This window comes from Periplaneta americana, chromosome 5, assembly GCF_040183065.1.
Source record: "Periplaneta americana isolate PAMFEO1 chromosome 5, P.americana_PAMFEO1_priV1, whole genome shotgun sequence".
Lineage (NCBI taxonomy): Eukaryota > Metazoa > Arthropoda > Insecta > Blattodea > Blattidae > Periplaneta > Periplaneta americana.
The window spans coordinates 104,331,109-104,351,053 of NC_091121.1; the positions used below are offsets into that span (position 1 = coordinate 104,331,109).

The 19,945-nt window shown below is 36.3% G+C and overlaps 2 protein-coding genes across 2 annotated transcripts in view; one reads left to right on the forward strand and one right to left on the reverse strand.

Annotated features, from left to right (window-relative positions):
* Positions 1 to 19,945, reverse strand: part of LOC138700056 (alpha-2Da adrenergic receptor) — a 687,508-nt gene that overhangs the window by 441,649 nt on the left and 225,914 nt on the right. The window lies entirely within an intron of this gene.
* LOC138700054 (sodium channel protein Nach-like) overlaps positions 1 to 19,945 on the forward strand; it is a 198,292-nt gene that overhangs the window by 80,961 nt on the left and 97,386 nt on the right. Inside the window, exon 4 of the mRNA XM_069826358.1 lies at positions 10,022 to 10,178. Within this exon, the coding sequence (XP_069682459.1) occupies positions 10,022 to 10,178 (157 nt within the window). The remainder of the gene's footprint in view (positions 1 to 10,021; positions 10,179 to 19,945) is intronic.

Genomic DNA, 19,945 nt, shown 5'->3' on the forward strand with positions numbered 1-19,945 from the left:
TATATACAATGTAAATGCATATATATTAAAAACTAACAATTAAAATGAAATTTAAAAAATATATAATAATAGACAAACTTTTACAAAGGTTTAGAGTCCTTAGGCTATGTCATTTGTTGAGTAATTATTACAATAATTTATTAATAGCTTTCCCATATGTGTAAGAAATGCACTCGCAAAAAACAATTTTTGTTAAAAGTATGGCTTTGGATTATTTCATTCTCACCCCTGCAGTTAATTTTAACTATTTTATCTGCGTGTTTGCATTCAATTTTATTCATGTTATGATTGAATGTATAAGCACTGTTGCAGTTATTGACTAATTACATATATTAATAATAATTATTAAATACATCTGTTAAGTAACCAATTGCAGTATCTTTTGCAAAATCTTGAATGTTTAAGTTGTCAATAATATTTCTGTACTATATACTATAATACGTTAAAAGAATTTGCAATAGATTTGGGATCCTCTACTTTATAATCATTGGTTTTAATGAAAAAATATTGTCTTTCTTAGGATATCTACAAGTTTAAATTTAATAATATTACGAATAGGTTTAATTGCATTATCTGAATTTTGTACTTTTCTACTCAAATATATTCTATTTCCCTCTTTCATAATTTTTGATAAATTACACTGTACTTCTTGCAGTATTTAAGAACATGAAGATCATTACATTGCAACTCATTACATATAGATTCTTCTTTTTAATACATGAGATTTTGAAGTCCCTGCGTTATCTACATGTTTTAACTTTTGAATTTTTTCACAACATTGAGTGGAGAACATCCACTGAAGTGATTATGAAATTAAGTGAAAAATTCAATATATTTACTCTTAATATCAGTAGTACCAGTATCATATATGTTTTTCCAAGATTCATTTTGTAGACATAAATGTAAATAATCACTAGATACAGCAATTACGATCCTTTCTTAGTTTTTAAATTAATATTTTGAAATTGTTCAGTGACATTGGAAACACATAGGATTTGTTTATCATGGTCAGACAAGCCATTGATTATAGGTTCTGTCGAATAGGAATTCAGTCTAATTCTGTGTACAAAACGTTTATCAATGGCTGTGTTACCTCAGCTTGTATGCTATGGGAAAATGACCCTACGAATAAGGTTTCCAGTTTCAAGGAGTGAATTTAATTTACTTTTACGGAAAAGTTCCGAGAGATAATCTAAGTTTATGTCACTACAGATCACAAATTCCATATGAGATTTCTAAAGTCTTTTCTTTACAAATTCAATGTTGGCTATAAATATTAATAAATAATGTAAGAAATATGAATGATTGTAGTTATAAGTCTGATTTACATTATAAAAAGCAAGAAGTTACATTCCTCGGCAAAATTCGAACTTTCGATGTTTGGTTTTGTCGTCCAACGCACAACCACGGACCTATTCAATGCTTATGTTAATAACATACAATTTAGCTGTAGCAATGTGGTGTCATAACTTGGGGTTTGTTTATTTAATGTAATTAGATTTAATTTGATTAGTTTCGCAACAATTGGACTTCCTGTTATATCCTGTTATTTAGATATTTAATTTAGGGTTGATTTATTAACTCTTACTATGCAAGATGCCTCTTATTTCAATAATTCTATATCATGTTAAATAGTCATTGTCTACACTAAAGTATTATCGTCATCTCTCATTTCTCATCGTAATGGCGAACCGACGTGACATGAGACAGCGAGTTATAGCTCTAGTTGAGGCTGGATATGGGGCTAGATCTGCTGGCCGTTTGGTCGGTGTTCCTGGAAGTACAGCCGCGAGATGGGTTCATCGTTACCAAAATTTTGGGGAGGTCGAAAATCGCCCTATTCCTGGGCGTCCGCGAATTTCTTCATTGGAAGAGGATGCTCTCTTATTCGAGACAGTTCGACAGGACCCCTTTCTGACTGCTAACGAAATAAGAGCAGCATCTAACTTTCCCGGCTCTTCACAGACTGTGATCAGCAGGTTGAGGAACCGCGGTATTAGGAGCTGGAGGGCTGCGCAAATGGAAATATTGGGGGAAGCACAAGCTGTCGACCGTCTTGCCTTCGCTACCAATCGAGTGGATTTCGATTGGAGAAATGTAATTTTCTCCGACGAAACAACCATCTCGAGTGATTACGAAGGTCCTGTCCGTGTCTATCGTGAGGATGGTCTCCGACATGATCAGCGCTATGTGCACCGACGTGAAAGATCGGGGCGCTTTAGCATATCGTGTTGGGGGTGGATGTCTTACGATGGACCTGGCGTTATAGAACGCATCGATGGCCGGTTTAATGCGGAAACTTACGAGCACATTCTGGAAAATATATTCCTTCCCTCCGCCCGAGAACGTTTTCCCGAAGGAACATTGCTGTTCCAGCAGGATAACCATCCCGTGCACTATGCTGCAAGCATTCAAAGATGGTTTCAAAGGAGACCCGAGATCGAAATCATTAATTGGCCTCCGAAGTCACCTGATTTGAATGTCATCGAAAATTTATGGGCGGAATTGAAAAAGAGAAGGATAGCCACCTATGCCCACCGACGCCCTCGAAATCGAGACGAATTGTGGGATCAAGTTGTTGACACCTGGGAAGATCTCGCCGGGGATCAGAACTTATTCCACAATCTCGTGACATCCATGCCGGATCGACTTAGAGCTGTAATAGAAGCTGATGTCATGTGGACAAGATTTTAAGTTAACAGGTCTCTTTTTGTTTCTTATGATTTTTGTTTGAGGAAGAATACTTTTAACTTCCAAGTAAGATTTATTTTTTTTGACGAGGTTCAGCCCACTTGTAAGACCCAGAAATTGGGCATAAATTATTCCATATTTTTCGACAAATTAGACAGTCGAGGAACTCTGAACAAATTAATTACACCTCAATAAAAAAAAGTTTTACCTGGGATCGAACACGAGACGTTTCGGTTATACAATGGAACCGGCACGCTACTATATGAGCTACCGAGACAAGACAGTGATATCAGCAGTCCAGAATGTAGATCCCTTAGCAGGCATTTGCCATTCGGTACAGTGAAGCAATGATATTTTGGGACTCGAGCTATGTTGTGAAATCCTGGCCTTAAATGGCAGTCTTCTTCGTGATCCTTATTCTGGTCCTTGTAACAATTCTTGTACTATCTGTCATGTTATGTATCTCTACGTCGATATCGAGTGAACCGCGCTGTAGAACTTTAATTCCGACGACCAAGAATTGTCTCATTCTTTTTCAGGGTAACTGTACGTCTAGTACTCGTATATCGAACTTTCCTATTCATGATACTTAGTATAATAATAATAATAATAATAATAATAATAATAATAATAGTAATAATAATATATTGTTCCTACCACTACCCCTACCCCTAACCCTACCCCCACCTCCACCCTATCCCTACTCCCGCCCCTACCCTTGCTCCTACTCCTAAAATTTCATCAAGACAATGAGGTTTATTGTATTCAATTTGCTTATTTACTTTTCTAAACAAGTTACACATTCACGTATCAGGACTCCACAGTCATATGGTTTACATGGCTTTTTATTTCAGTAGGTTATTTTATAACGCTTTATCAACATCTCAGGTTATTTAGCATCTGGATGAGATGAAGGTGATAAAGCAGGTGAAATGAGTCTGCGGTCCAGCACTGAAAGTTACCTAATATTCGCTCATATTGGGTTGAGGGAAAACCTCGGAAAACACCTCAACCAGGTAACTTGCCCCAACAGGGAATCGAACCCAGGCCACCTGGACGCGATAACCGTTACTCCACAGGTGTGGACGGTTATCGTGGTGTAAGTCTCCTGCTTAAATTGATGCAAGAAAATAGAAGATTGATGACGCACATCCAGTCCTCCAGGAAAAGCAATAGTTAATTTTCTTGTCAAAATCCAATTTTAATGTGTTGGATTTGTAGTTAGAAAGATTGTAAAGGTGTTAATGTAATATTACTTATAGAGTTAAACGCTTATTCCATATACAGTTGAACCTAACTTATTCGTACATAAGGAGAAGAGAAAAGACTACTTGTAACTTCGAAGTGCTTAGAAATCAGTTTTACATATTTTTTAGTAAAGAACATTGTGTAAAACTTTACAAACGACAAAGGTGCTGTATTAAAAGAGAAAATACTGTACATCATTTCTATTTTGAAATTCGTTCTGCTTCAGAGAAATCAGATAATTTGGCTTATTTCACTTTTCTTGCATTAAGTTTATACATTTCATTTTGAAAACTTATTAATGAATTCAGTACTTTTTCACTACAACTTTTCGCTTTGATGTAATGCCTACACACATCGATTGCACTTAATACTTCACTCAGTTTAGATGTTTCAAGATTCAAGATGTCATTTCCATCAGCAGTGATACTCATAAATTTAGCTAAATGTATCGTCTTTTTTTCAGCATGTCGCCACTGATTGGTAGAGCAGCAGCCTCTTTTTTTCTAATCTACGTATCACCCTGTTTGCTGATGGCTGCGTTTTGTTGATTTTGCACCCAATTTTAAAAATTCATTCAAAATAGCGTTTCTTTTATTGATGGCTGCACATAATATGATATAAGCAATTCCTAAGTCTGAAAGAATTTCAGTTTTGTTTTGTGTGGATTAGCGTCCATATCTCGTATGAATTTTACTTTCTTATCTAGTGTATAACTTTTCTTTTTTCTGTTTTCCGTTGTTGATCGAAAGCAACTGAATGAAAAAATCCCTGTTCAACAGTAAACACCAGATATAGGCTCGGTTTCTTGGACCTTTGTTAACACAGCGTTTATTAAATGAAAGTTAAAATTATAAATTGCTGTTAAAAATATTGCGTTTCTTCAACTTTATTTTTCACATTTTAACATTCTATTTGTTAACTCTCTGTTAGGACCAGATATTCTAGAGTTTAACCATAACCTATAACCAACTCTGATAATTGCGATTCTCGCTTTTTTCCGTTGTTTGATTCAGAGGAGATAGAAGTATTTATATTCTCTCATGTTTGATTTCTGCTTCTTTCCGTCGTCTGTATCACAGTAGCGTGGAGCGGCGTATTGGTATTGCTGTTGTGAAATGGAAAACACTGGAACAAGAAGAAATCGTGGGACTAATTTCTCTTCGTTAGAAAGAAATCTTCTGTTAGAAATAATTTCGCAGTATAAACAAATTATTGACAATAAACAAACAAACGAATCTACAGTGAAAGCGAAAAGTGATGCTTGGCAGAAAATAGCCTATACCTGTCAAATCATAGAAACCATGCGCTCTGTTTATGTAACTTATTCATGGATATCATTTTCTAAATATCAAGATATAAAAGTTTAGCATCTAACGCACCGGCCATATTGAATATTTCTATGCTAACAGAGAGTTAATTGAAACTGAGTAGTTAAATTAACATGGGTTTTAACAGCCTGAGAAATGGTTCAACTGTTACGTTTACAGTTAAAATTGGTTAACACACAGTTATAATTTAAAAAAGGTTGAAGAAACCGAGCCATAGATAATTTTTATAGAGGAGGCTACTTTCTACTTCTCGATAATTCCCACGAAAGAAATTCTAATATTCAAAACAACAGTGTCAGCACACGTATTTGTCTTTTGCTTCCGTTCCGAAAGCCGCCCGCTCTACTTGCATCTACGTCGACAGAGATAAGAAAAATTCTCCCAGAGTTTCTTTTAAAACAGCATAATTATGCTTATTCTAATTTCGCAAAACTCACTTGTATTTCATTGAAATTTAATACATATAACAGTGAATTACGTATAAATGCATTATGTATAAATAAGATTTCATTAACACGTTATTAAATACAATTTTGTCGGGACCTACAACAATTTACGTATAAATATGAATTACACAGAACAGATTTACGTATAAAACAGATTCAACTATATACAATTATACTGTACATGTTATTGATACCTTTTCACCATGATGATAACATAGTCAAAGAGTCTAGTTATTAATGAATAACTCGCAATTCTCTAGGGCTTTAGTGTCCAATCCCTGACTGCGGTTATGATGGTAATATTTGTGACTTGTCTGTTGTTAAATTTTCATAATCGGCCATGGAACACGAAACAGTTAAGGCACAACATTGACGTTGCTTAGAGAACTCAGTTTTATGTTCGAATTTCAGTGTAATGTTCTGTATTAAGTGGAGCTGTGGTGTCTTATCCAAGTCACGATTGTTCACATTGATCGTCTAATATTAGGTAAGAAAATCTATTTATGGACTTTACGCAAAGCTCATTCGAAATTATAAACTTGTAGAAAAAAGAAAACAACTGTCTAACCTTCGTCTTTCATGCAAGTTCCGAGATGTCATCAATAATATTTTATATATAGAGTGTCCCAATTTTTTTCACCCAAAATAAATTTTGTCTTATGTGCCAAATGAAAAATTGTTTCAAACAAAAGTTGTATAAGTACGAGGCGCATCCAGAAAGTAAGTTTCCCGATTTTTTCCCCTTGAAAGTAAACATAATTAGCCGTGTCAATTGCGCATGCGTAACAGATCTATGACGTATCAATCATATGCCAGCCGGACAGGTCCCGCCTGGTGCCAGTAGCGTGGCAGCAGTGGTCCGAAATGGAAGCTCTTATTCCTTCTCCGGCCGCCTCATTGCGCCAATTGAAATACATCGGCAGCTCTGTCAGGTCTATGGGCCGAACATCATGAGTAAGCAGATGGTATGTCGCTGGTGTAGGCAGTTTTCCGAAGGTCGTCAAAGTGTCCATGATGAAGAGTGCAGTGGACGACCGTCTCTCATCAATGATGATCGTGTTGAGGTGGTGAGGCAGTGCATCATGGAGAACCGTCGCTTCACGATTACGGAGCTGAGCAGCCATTTTCTGCAGATATCGCGATCCTTGTTGCATGAGATTGTCACTAAACACCTGCTGTTCAAAAAAGTGTGTGCCAGGTGGGTGCCGAAAAACCTGACACCCGAACACAAAATGCAACGTTTAGGAGCAGCGCTGACATTTCTGCAACGGTTCACGATGACGGCGACGAGTTCCTCGACAGGATCGTCACCCCGGAAACCAAGCAGCAGTCAATGCATTGGCGGCATAGTGGATCTCCGGTCAGGACGAAATTCAAACAGACGCTGTCGGTACGGAAAGTGATATGCACGGTGTTCTGGGACAGGAAGAGCATTCTGCTCATTGACTTCCTTCCAAGAGGTGAAACAGTGAACGCTGACGTTACTGTGAAACACTGCGAAAATTGCGACGTGCCATTCAAAACAAGAGGCGTGGAATGCTTACTGCAGGTATTGTGCTCCTCCATGACAATGCTCGTCCACATACGGCTCGGCGCACAGCAGCTGTTTTGACGGAATTTGGCTGGAAGTTGTTTGATAATCCACCCTACAGTCTTGATCTTCTCCCAGCGATTTTCACGTTTTCTTGCATCTCAAGAAATCCTGTCCTCCGGTGAGCGTTTTGGCAACGACGAAGAGCTGAAGACGTCTGTCACACGCTGGCTCCATTCACAGGCGGCAGAGTTCTACGACAGAGGGATACAAAAGTTGATCCCACGATACGACAAGTGTCTCAATTCTGATGGTGGGTATGTTGAAAAATAACTGAAATATTGCTGTACCTGTTGCCAATAAATGTTTTCCTGAAAGTTTGTGTTCTTTTTTTTTAAATAGGGAAACTTACTTTCTGAATGCACCTCGTACAATGGGCATAGTAGCAAATACTCAAGTGAGGGCCTTGAAGGCTGATGTGTAGAAGGGTTTCGTATTAACAGCCGTTGCACACGATTCAGTCGATCCTAAGCTCTGGGAGAAATCCGATGTTGGTCAGGGGCATTGTGATAACGATAACGACTCCTTCGAGCGAAAGGGGATATCTTCCTTATAACCTTGTTCACAAAAGAGATACGAGTAATGACTTCATTTCTTTAAACGGCACCATGCATATTTTATTCTATGAATCATTAACCTCTCCAAGTCATGTTCAAATATACACCACAATGTACCATTTTAATAACCAAAATGAGGGGCATAAAAGAATATGGAATTCATAGTATACACAATTACAGCAAATCCAAAATAAAATGACACTTTGTAACATCGCAATACCGTTATTGGGCTTAATTTTATTAATGGCACCTAAATGGCAAACGATATGCCAGATTCGTAAGATTGATCTTTTCTGATATTTTGGAGGCCATACATTTCAAGAACAGAATGCTTATGTGGTGCTGGCATGATGGATGCTCAGCACGTAACACTTTAAGAACCCATCGTGTCCTGTACCGAGAATTTCCTGGTAGGTGAATTGTACGTGATAGACCAGATAGTTGCTCTGCTTTTTCTTCTGACCGTACGCTACTATAGCTCTTTGGAAAGAGCTGTCAATGTTGCTGTCTATAGAAACGTTTCAGCAACACCACAAGACATGCAGCAGCGTATTACTCATGCTTGTAGCAACATCCATTCAGTAGGCAACAGTAGAAAGATCTATAAAGTCATTCATTCAAAGATTGCAATTATGCATTAATTCCAATGGTTACCACTTGGAGAGAACATGTAAACATTTTATTTTACTAGTAGGAGTGCCAAAGTCCTACAAAGTGCTATTTTACTACGAACTTACAGTAAGTACGTAGCCTACATTAGTGGCAAAAAAAACAGGACCGACCTTTGTAGCTGATTTCAGAGTCTTATTCACTCCAGAACACGTTAGACTGGTAACTAAGCTTTCGTGGTTCGAATCCTGCCTGGGAAGGAAACTTTTTTTTGTTCCTTATTCAAATTTATTCCCAATTCTTTTCGATTACGGGTAAAATTCATGTTCTGGGAATAATAAGTTAATTAAGTAGTAAAATATCGCTGCAATCGAAAAGTATTGGAAATAAATTTGAATAAGGAACAAATAAAAAGTTTCCTTCCCAGGCAGGATTCGAACCACGAAAGTCTTAGTTACCAGTCTCTCGTGCTCTGGAGTGAACAAGGCTCTGAAATCAGCTACAAGGGTCGGTCCGGTTTTTTTTTGCCACTACTGTACATTATGAATTCTATATTCTTTTCGCTCCTCAAAGTTTTGTGTATTAGAATGGTACACCGTGATACATTTTTGAACAATCCTTCACCAGGTTAAATTATTCCTTGAGTAAAAAGTACATGTTGCCATTTAAATGAAATAAGTCACTTGCCAACTGCTTTAAAGAGTTCAACAAGTTTGAAGTAGGGCTGCTTGAAGAGATTCATTGTATTTCAAATTAAGGTTTCACTAAAAGAGCATACATAGTTGTGATCGACAGACAAAGAAATAAGGGACACAAAATTGACCCAACTCGGTACGCCTTGAACGAGGAGACACTCAAGTACAATATATAAACCTGGAGAAAAAACATCATTACGATCCTTGTTGTGGATACTTTTCACATAAATACAACATCGAGAACTGGGAAATGATTGGGTTGCTTTTTGGTGCAAGAGGAACTAATATAAGATTTTCAGTTGATCTTTTCAACAGTTTCGACCTACACAGTTTCCATCTCCAGGACATCGGGCTACAAACCTTAAGAGACTCTTTAGCTGTAGTAAACAATAATTTATATTCTTAAAAATTAAAATGTAATAACTTCTTGAAAGTGATACCTCCCACTCAAAATTAAATTACATAAACAGAACAAAAACAGTTATTATACTAATGCATTAAAATTATTAGCATACATAAATTAAAATATTATCTTCTTTGGATTGATCAGTACCCTGTATCGTAATGGTAACCCTTAGAAGGGACAGCCATAACTTTTTGTTATCTCTCCCGTATCTCTTTTATGAACAAGGTTATAAGAAAGATATGCTTATAGTATTAATTGCCCACTGTACTTAAACAACTTTTGTTTCAAACGATTTTTCATTTGGGTCCTAAGAAAAGATTTTGGGGGAGCAAGATAAATGAGACAGCCTGTATAGAACACAATGCTCCTAACTTAACATGTTTTAGATTATTAATTTGCCTTAAATAACTTCAACGAAACATCTCTACAACTCCGTGTATTTCATTATAGGTTGTTGCCGAAAGGGACAACAAGAAAGGAAGTACTGCACGGTTTGCTCCTCCTTAGTCAGCTGATAGATATGGAAGAATGCAATATCACAGCTCTGAGACGTCTGCAGAGCGTATTGGAACTCAATAATATCACTGCCAGCGACGTATTAAGAACGGTAAGCGTAGTTACAATATGAGAATCACATTCAGAGGTTTATTTCTAAAAGTCAACATTTTTTACAAATCAGAGTGTATCATCACATCTACTGTATCTTTCCGATTACACGAGGCACTTGCAGTTTTTTTTCCTTTGATCTTTCTCTTCAACGAACGGGTAGTTTTAATTCTCCATCACTGCACGTAAAGTCTAACGCCGACATTATTCAGAATGTTCCTTAAGGGTGGTCACAATAAATCGGGAACGAGAACCAGAACGAGAATTGGAAACGGAGGACGTGAAAGTGAAAATTTTTTATTCAAAATAAACCGAGAAAGGAAACGGCTATGCATATCGATATGTATGTCAATAACGATATTTAAAGTCGATATTACGCATTCTGATGTTATTTGTGTATAATTAACCAATGAGAACCAATATTATGAGAACAAACCAGCAAAAAAAAAAAAAAAAAAAAAAAAAAAAACACACACAGGTTAATCAATTTCAGAATTTGTGACACAGAATATTTAAGAATTTAACTCACGTGGTAATCTGGTCACATATACATGTAGCATAATAATGAAAGTAATTCTACTGAATTTGCAAGTTAGTTAGAAAACGATGCATGAAGAAGAAATTGCCATGGCATCCTTGCTACAAAATATACGACGATCAAATAGCTTTATCATGGCAACAGAATTAAAATAACAGACTGTGATCGGAAACGAGAACGGCAAAGTTGGAACTTGGGCAACCTCACGTTCCCGTTCCCGGGCTCTTATGATGTCAATGTAGCCCCGTGTTTTGAGGTTACTTTGATATGCCACTTGCTTTCGTTGTATTTCAAAGTTGGTCTTCTCTATGGCCTACTTTGACACTAACTTTTCTTTTTAAGAGTAATTCAACTTAACAAAGGTCAGAATCACGACTATTTTGGATTTATTTGAACTTGTTTGAACTTTATTAATAATGCAATGCAGTTAAAGTCAATGAATGGATGCATACGATGGAAGGTTAATGAAACGAGCACACTAGTAGCATGTATAGAAACAGGATTGTAAAGATTGCAGGGCATAAATTAAAATAAATAATAAGATTATTCGCACTGAAATACGTACAAAACAATTACGTTTCGCTTCCACATTTTTCATAAAAACAATAAGGATTTTTTGACACTTTGTGTACACACCACATACCCACAGACACACGATTAGCACGTCATTATCGTTTCAATGTAGAAGCGAAAGTCACAATAGAAATAGAAAACGGATTTTTTTCATCGTGATCTTATCTTATTATTTTTCGTCAGACTTTAACATGACGCATCTTCACATTGTGTAGGGTCTACTACTCTATTCATTCAGACCAGATCAGGTTTTGCCATAATAGGAAGTAATTACTCCAGAGTTGACAGTTAACACATCAACAATACTTTACAACCAATTATTCATTAATCCATTCATTCACAGCGTTCTGCTCAAGGGCAGGTCTTTCACTGCAAACCCAGCATTCTCCAATCTTTTCACCTTTCTGCCTTCCTCTTAGTCTCTTTGTATATACGATCAACATATCTTAATGATTTTTATCATCTCATATATACTTCTGCCCCCACCTTTTCCATACAGCATTTCTTTCAGTGCATCCTTCAATAGGCAATTTATTCTTAGCCAGTGACCTAGCCAATTCCTTTTTTCTTCTTGATCAGTTTCAGCATTATTCTTCCTTCGTCTACTCTTTCTAGCATAGTCTCGTTTCTTACTCTCTTTGTCCATTTCACACTCTCCATTCTTCTACATATCCACATTTCAAATGCTTTCAATCGTTATTTTTTCCACTTCGCCGTAATGTCCATGTTTTTGCTCCATACAATTTCACACTCCACACACAGCTTCACAAGTCTCTTCCTTATTTATTTTTTCAGAGGTCCGCAGAAGTTGCTCCTTTTGCTGTTAAAAGCTTCGTTTGCTATTGATATCCTCCTTTTGACTTCCTGGCAGCAGTTCACGTTACTACTACGTATACTACACTCCAAATATTTGAAGCTGTTAATTTGTTCCACTGCCTCATTTCGAATTCGCAAGTTTAATTTTCTTAGTTTTCTTCTGAAAACTATGGTCTTCGCTGTAGCTTCTCTCTTCTGCTAACAACGCCATATCAGCAAATCTTATGCATTTCATTCGTCTTCCTCCTATTATCACCCCTCGTATGTTATGAAAACTATTCTTCACTAAACCCACCAACTAGATGTTGAATACGGTAGTTGATAAAGGGCGTCCATGTCTCACTCCTCTCCCTATTCGACTTCCATCTGACATTACTTCTTCTATCCTGACTTCTTAGTGCGCGGAAGTTGATGAAATATCTTTTTTCTGAGACATCACAGACAATGCAGGATGCGATATAAGCTTAAACTCGTTTCAGTTCAACATGAACCAATATAGCCTACTTTTATTTTGCATTTTCTTGCATTTTCCAGTCATTTATTATCTATTGGTCATTTTTTAGGAAATGTTATACTTTTTGTAGCATTTTTGCTCTTTTTCCGCTTCTGAACGAACCTTTTCTTACGGTGTAGTCGTCTATATTCGAGAACGCACTGCAGTTTATTTACTCAATTCGATTACATCATGCAGAGATTTTCCTTATGGTTGCTTTGACTACTGATCACGTGTGTTACGTGGTTCCTCGAATTCAGTGTAATGGAATAAATATTACAGTCCAAATGCCCGCAGTCAGCATACTGAATCTCATAAGTGACGACGTAAAAATGCCAAAATTAAAGCAACAAGCGATCCTTCAAACCCGAGACTCTACGAGGCGATGGCTTTTTACTGCAATGCTGAATAAGAGGTATCTTTGGGAATTTCAGTTCTTCCTAATATTTAAATGTGTATTGACGTGATTTCGGATGCATTCAATAACAATAATAACAACATTATTATTATTATTATTATTATTATTATTATTATTATTATTATCATCATCATCATCTTGGTAATTTTTTTTTTAATTTTAAAGTCATATTTTCAGAATTTTAAGGTAATTTTATAGGTCATTTTTCTATGATTTTTAGGTCATCAACTTCCGAGCCCTACTTATTACTTATTAGCAATAACAAACTATACTATAGGAACAGATTTGGAAAACAATCTCAAGAAAATGCAGAAAATCAAAGTAGCCCTGGTATATGGTATGTTATGTTGATCGTAAAGTTGGATGGAAAATATGCCCCCGAACGAGTTATGATTAAAATGAAATCTGTTACCAATCCATCACAAGAAAATAACACTGGTTAATACAGTTAGAATAATATCGTTCTGCGCAAAATTATTGCAGTTTTGTGTATCTGACTCAAAGAGAGTTTCCCGCTCTGATGGAAAAAATTAAGTTTGAAGTTCATGTCGTTCATTCATTACAAAAAAAAAATAAAAGAGAGTGAGAGAGAGAGAGAGAGAGAGAGAGAGAGGGGAAGAGAGAAAGAGAGAGAGATAGTACGGTATCTGATTGAGAGAGTTCCATGTTCACTTTTTCTCTCCAGTATAAGGATTCAACTCCGCTAATGATCATGCTGCCGTAAAGTCCAAATGTCGAGAGGAATTAGTTCCTTCTTACAAGTGCTCTCGCCATTTACACCCTCAGACTATCAGGGTACAGGAAAACCTTAGTTGATGCTATCTAGAGATGACAGCCTCCACCACGTTTAATAAAGCTACTTATTGGTTTCCAGAGATATGTCGTTCTTGACCTGTAAGTTTCGACTTTAGTTGGATCCGTAGGTCTAAATATCCCTCACACTGGAAAAAGTGATTTCGCTAAATGCATGTTCTTTATGGGTGAAACATGATCGCCTGATGAATTTAGAGAATAAGCTTATTCATTGTAAAATCCTCAAATTTCATAATAGTGATTTTCGTCAGAATTTTTGTAAAATACATAAAATATTCTAAGATAATAATCTATCATCATCATCATCATCATCATTGGTAATTCTTAACAAGTTTTTCAGTTATTAGTGTTGTGGTTAAAAATTGTAATAAATAAATAAATAAATAAATAAATAAATAAATAAATAAATAAATAAACAAACAAATAAATAAGCAAATAAACCTAAAATAAAATAAATAAATAAATAAATATTATTGTTATTCAATAATACGAGTAGTGTGAAATTCGGTATACAAATTTGCAGCTAATAGAGCATGTATACAATGCTCCCCACTTCACTTGCGTGGTTCGGGTTCCCCATATTGCGGAAGAATGGTAAGACTGTGATCCATTTTCAAGTTACCCACCACTTCGGCGGGTCACGCTGTGCATGATATACAGTATATCTGTGGAGAGTTGTTCGTGTACTAGGCTGAGTGTATGTGTAAGTATAGTGTAGGGAATTGGTGGAAAAGATGAACCAAAAACTACAAGATTTGTGCAACCTTTGGATGTACTGTATATTGTTTTAAGCAATATAAAATTTTAATTCGAAGGCTAGAAGAATATTTCAGACATAAAATTATCTGTGAAAACATTCCAGACACATTCCACGATAGAGGCTCCATAATGCCATTACATTCTAAGGTGTATCACAGTTTCATTCACTGTCCTCAAAGACATGCTTATGTGACGGAGAAATATGTGAGAAAGTTTGATAACGCTCTTGCAACTATGTTGCATGTTGGAAACAGTATGTTACATAAAAGTGTGAAAAACCATCCATATAAAATGTTTGTACTGTTTAATGGCTCTTTGTCCCGACCACTACATTTCGAATCCACACTATTACTCGTATATTTAAGGTGAGTCACAAAATTAATACACATTTTAAATTCAAATTGAATTTTTATTTCAGCAAGAGTACTGTATTAATGTAAGTTAAGAGAATAAAATAGACTAGAGGATTAATGCGAGAGCTGTGAAACGGTGTCGCGGAACTATGAGAATCCCAGTGCGCGCAAGAAGCGACATATATAGCATCGATTTTCAAATAACAATAATAATAATAATAATAATAATAATAATAATAATAATAATAATAATAATAGCATTTATTTATTCTGGCGAAGTTAAGGCCATCAGGCCTTCTCTTCCACTTAGAAACAAAAGAAGCTGATACAATTTGCAATAATACAAGACTATCATTATATTTCGTAAATGAGAAAATACGAAACGAACGACTTTCTCCACGTTCCTTAAGGAGCGGAAATTAACTTAAATATACATTTTTATTAAATTCAAGCAGCATGATTTGGCACGGTTCCCTAGTGAGACTTTTGATTATGAATATGTTTCTATAAATCGCTCGCCATCACTAAATATTCATAGATTCTTAGATACCCTGCCCATTGCTTAAAACAATAGAGGAAAAATGGAAGATGGCAGACTCAGCCAGACAGTCCCCATGAAAGGTATTGAATCCTGTGCCTTATGCAGACAGGAACACTAATTATTGAGGCACGGAGGAAGAAAAATAAGAAGTGCGCCATGAAATAAAATGCAGAAAGACAAAACAAAATGCCAGAATGTTAGCTATTTAGTTAGTTATGTAATAAGATATCTAGTCATTTAGTTATCTAGTCATTTTAATGCTCAGACACTTGACAACAAAGCCATTCGTCTTCGTACTACTCAATCAAGTTCACCCATGGATTTAGCATTAAAGTATTTCATTGCTGAGCATTGTTTCACATAGTCCTAGTTCGTGATACTGTTTACATCTCGACATAAATCAAATGCAAGTGATGGCGCGAGTGACAACTGATGAAAATATTCTTCAAGAAGATCATTACTAGACGGCGGGCTTGGGATACCTTTACGGCGGCAATAGTAACAATACACAACGGAGCTTAGACATGTGATGTTACTCTGGTACAACCATGGGGAAAAATGGCTCCGAAGGGCCACTGCACTCAAAATCTCCTTATCTCACTCCACCGACCATCCCCTCCACCGACCCTCTCCTCCGCCTGGTGCTTCGTTAAGACACGCTTATTCAGTGGCGGGTATGGTTTCGATGTCGGGACGTCAGTTTCAGAAAGAGCGGCAGAAAGAATTTCTTGTTACTTACAAAAGGAAGAAAGTGTGCTGTTTAATATCTGGATTTAAACTTGAGCATATAAAACGCTTCAATATTAAACGCCACTTTGATCGGAAGCATAAAGCGGACTTTGGTGATCTTACAAGCATTTATTTACAATTTGAAAATCTATTTGCGTAATATTTGTGAAAAGATACAAAACAAAATATGTTTATGGTATTTTCGGCCTTTCGGGGTTTAGTTACTTATTATTTTGTTAAGTAGCTGGAACTGAACTTTTTTAAAACTTTGAGTGCATATTAGGCCTATTTGATGCGTTCTCTTTCCAAGAAAGATTTTCAGAAGTAATGCAATGGACAAGGAGATGTGCCTGTTCAATAATCCATTTGTATTTGATGTTACCCAAGCAGCAGAGCCACTACAGAGTTGCAAACGAGGATGCCAGTAAAGTATTTAATGGATTATATCTCTTTAAATACCTACCAGAGAAGCAATTACCTAATCTGCACACATTTGCAATGTGTATGTTAGGCTCAACTTCCTGTTGTGAGCAGTTTTTTCCAAAATAAATATGACCAAAAGTATCTCCAGGTACAGAATCATAGACATGCATTTAGTTTCAGTATCACGGTTGAGTTAGTCCCGCGTCGTGGTCTAAGGCTTCCTTCCTAAGTATCGCGTTACGGAATGCGCGCTGGTTCGAGTCCTCATGGGGGAAGAAATTTTCTCATGAAATTTCGGCCACTGTATGGGACCGATGCCCACCCAGCATCGTGATGCACTTGGGGAGCTACGATAGGTAGCGAAATCCGATTGCGAAAGCCGCTATAACGGTTGGGGGGGATCATCGTGCTAACCACACGATACCTCGATTCTGATTGAATGATCGTTCACCTCTGCTTCGGCATATGGACGTGAGGCTAGCAGCTGGCTGATCGGTCTGGGCCCTTCATGGGCTGTAGCGCCACGGATTATTATTATTATTATTATTATTATTATTATTATTTATTTATTATTTTATTTTTTTTTAGTTTTATTACGGTTGAGTTGTTCTACTTTAGAGCCAAATATATCCTTTTTAGTTAATAACAAGAATCTTCGAGGGCTATCAACAACAAAAAATGAAAACTAGCAGTATAGGCCTGCAGTAGTATTTCGTTTCATTCATATCTCATATATTTTGTTTAATATGTTTTAAAGTTAAATGACAGTGGAGCTTAGTTACTTTTTTAGTGTTTTTACAAAGAAACAATTGATTATGTTGATCGTTATATTGTGTTTAATATGTTTTCAAGGTAAATGAAAATAGAGCTTAGTTACTTTCTTTATTGGTTAAAAAAACAATTTATTACGTTGATCGTTATATTTTTTAATATATTGTACAGTTAAATGGCAATGGAGCTTTGTTTTTTTCTTTCTTGTTTTTAAAAAGAAGCAATTTATTATGTCGATCACAAGGCAGTTAAAGAATTTGTCGTGCACATGATAAAGGAATGGTTATACAATTGAAGAATATATAATTTTCCTAATCACAGTAGGTGGCTGTAATAATTATTGTGCGACACATGTACTTCATACAAACAAAAGACTGTAAAAATTTTGAAAAAAGAACTAACAGCGGAGAAATTACGATGCGCAAGGTGTGTCGAATCCACCACTGCACTTGACTTGGCAAAACAACTGTCTTACCCCTCGCCTGCCAATCAAACGAATGTGGGGTGAGTAAGAAACGTGCCCTCCCTACTTTGCTGATAGTCCCCATAGCTGCTCTAGTAGGTACATTTGTTAAGAACGCAAAATGACCTGTCAGCCGTCACGTTGCGCGCTGTAGGAACCGAACCTAAGCCAGCAGAGTACTGTGCGTAGTCATAGTGAACAGTTGTCTGACGTTAGTGTCGAGGTTGTCTGTCATAGTATTTATCTGTACAGTAGAGCGTCTCGTTTAGGCACAGTGAAAACGTAAACGAAATGCAGATAACGTGTGGGAGAGGTCGAGCCGTACGATAAACACGAGGGATGCACAAGGTTTTAGTTACAATTAATTATATTAATTAACAGTAATTGACATATTTTCCAAAAACACACAAATTGCATAACATTATCATATACACATTTTAACAAACAAGGAATTGTAATGTTGAAATAATTCAATATAACAAATCAAATTTAGTACTTAGTGTATATGATGTTGCTTTCAAGCAACAGAATTTCATTCTCTGTATGACTAACATAATATCACAGTCTTCTGTACTGTACCTGAATAAATTGAACTTTGAGAAGGGATAATTATTATGTTTAGGAAATAGTGTTGTCACTTCAGGCCAATATACTGTAGTTTTGTTAATTCGGCCACAGAAGACGGTGATATTATGTTTGTCATACAGAGAATGAAATTTACGACCGTAAGAAATGCTGCTTAAAAGGAACATCATATAAGGAGCAAAATTTGATTTGTTATATTGAAATATTTCAACATTATAATAAATTTAAAAGTCATGTTGGATATCAGATAAGTGTTGTGAAGTTATATCGAATAAATTATAAGTGTTTCACTGTATTTAAATATTCACCTTACTTACTTACTTACTTACTGGCTTTTAAGGAACCCGGAGGTTCATTGCCACTCTCACATAAGCCCGCCATTGGTCCCTATCCTGAGCAAGATCAATCCAGTCTCTACCATCATATCCCACCTCCCTCAAATCCATTTTAATATTATCCTCCCATCTACGTCTCGGCCTCCCCAAAGGTCTTTTCCCCTCTGGCCTCCCAACTAACACTCTATATGCATTTCTGGATTCGCCCATACGTGCTACATGTCCTGCCCATCTCAAACGTCTGGATTTAATGTTCCTAATTATGCCAGGTGAAGGATGCAATGCATGCAGCTCTGCATTGTGTAACTTTCTCCATTCTCCTGTAACTTCATCCCTCTTAGCCCCAAATATTTTCCTAAGAACCTTATTCTCAAAAACCCTTAATCTCTGTTCCTCTCTCAAAGTGAGAGTCCAAGTTTCACAAGCATACAGAACAACCGGTAATATAACTGTTTTATAAATTCTGACTTTCAGATTTTTTGACAGCAGAAAACAAATATTGTTTTGCCAAAATATCACCTGAAGATGACTTCCATGAAAGTCGAAAATATTCGTGATTTTTAAGAATTGTACCTTTGATGTAATATAATCTTTTCTGCCATTGATAAATGATAAGTGACTGACTGAAACAAAATAATGATTTATTCGATATAATTATAATAAATTGCTTGTTTGTTAAAATGTGTGTATGATAAAGTTATGCAATTTGTGTTCTTTTGCTTTGTGTGTTTTTGGAAAATATAATGTCAATTAATGCTCCGCCATAGGCTAAATGCTGTAACTAAAACCTTGTGCATCCCTCGTGTTAATCGTGCGGCTCGTCCTCTCCCACACGTTACCTCCACTTTCTTCAAGTTTTCACTGTGCCTAAACGAGACGCTCTACTGTATTTGGTAAGGTGTACAAGTGCAATGTCTAACACCAGTCGTATTATTTGCATTCACCATTGACATCCTGTGATGTTGAACGGCCGTTCTCAAAATATAAAAACTGTTTGAGTGATCGCTGCAGGACGTTCCAGTTCGCAAATCTTATGGTTGTATTTTGTTGTTCATTGTAATGTCGGCAACGAAACCGAAGAAGACGGAACCTTGCTTGTATAAGATATGTATTCATGTACTTTATTTTCAATCATAATCAGACAGTACTACCTTTGTT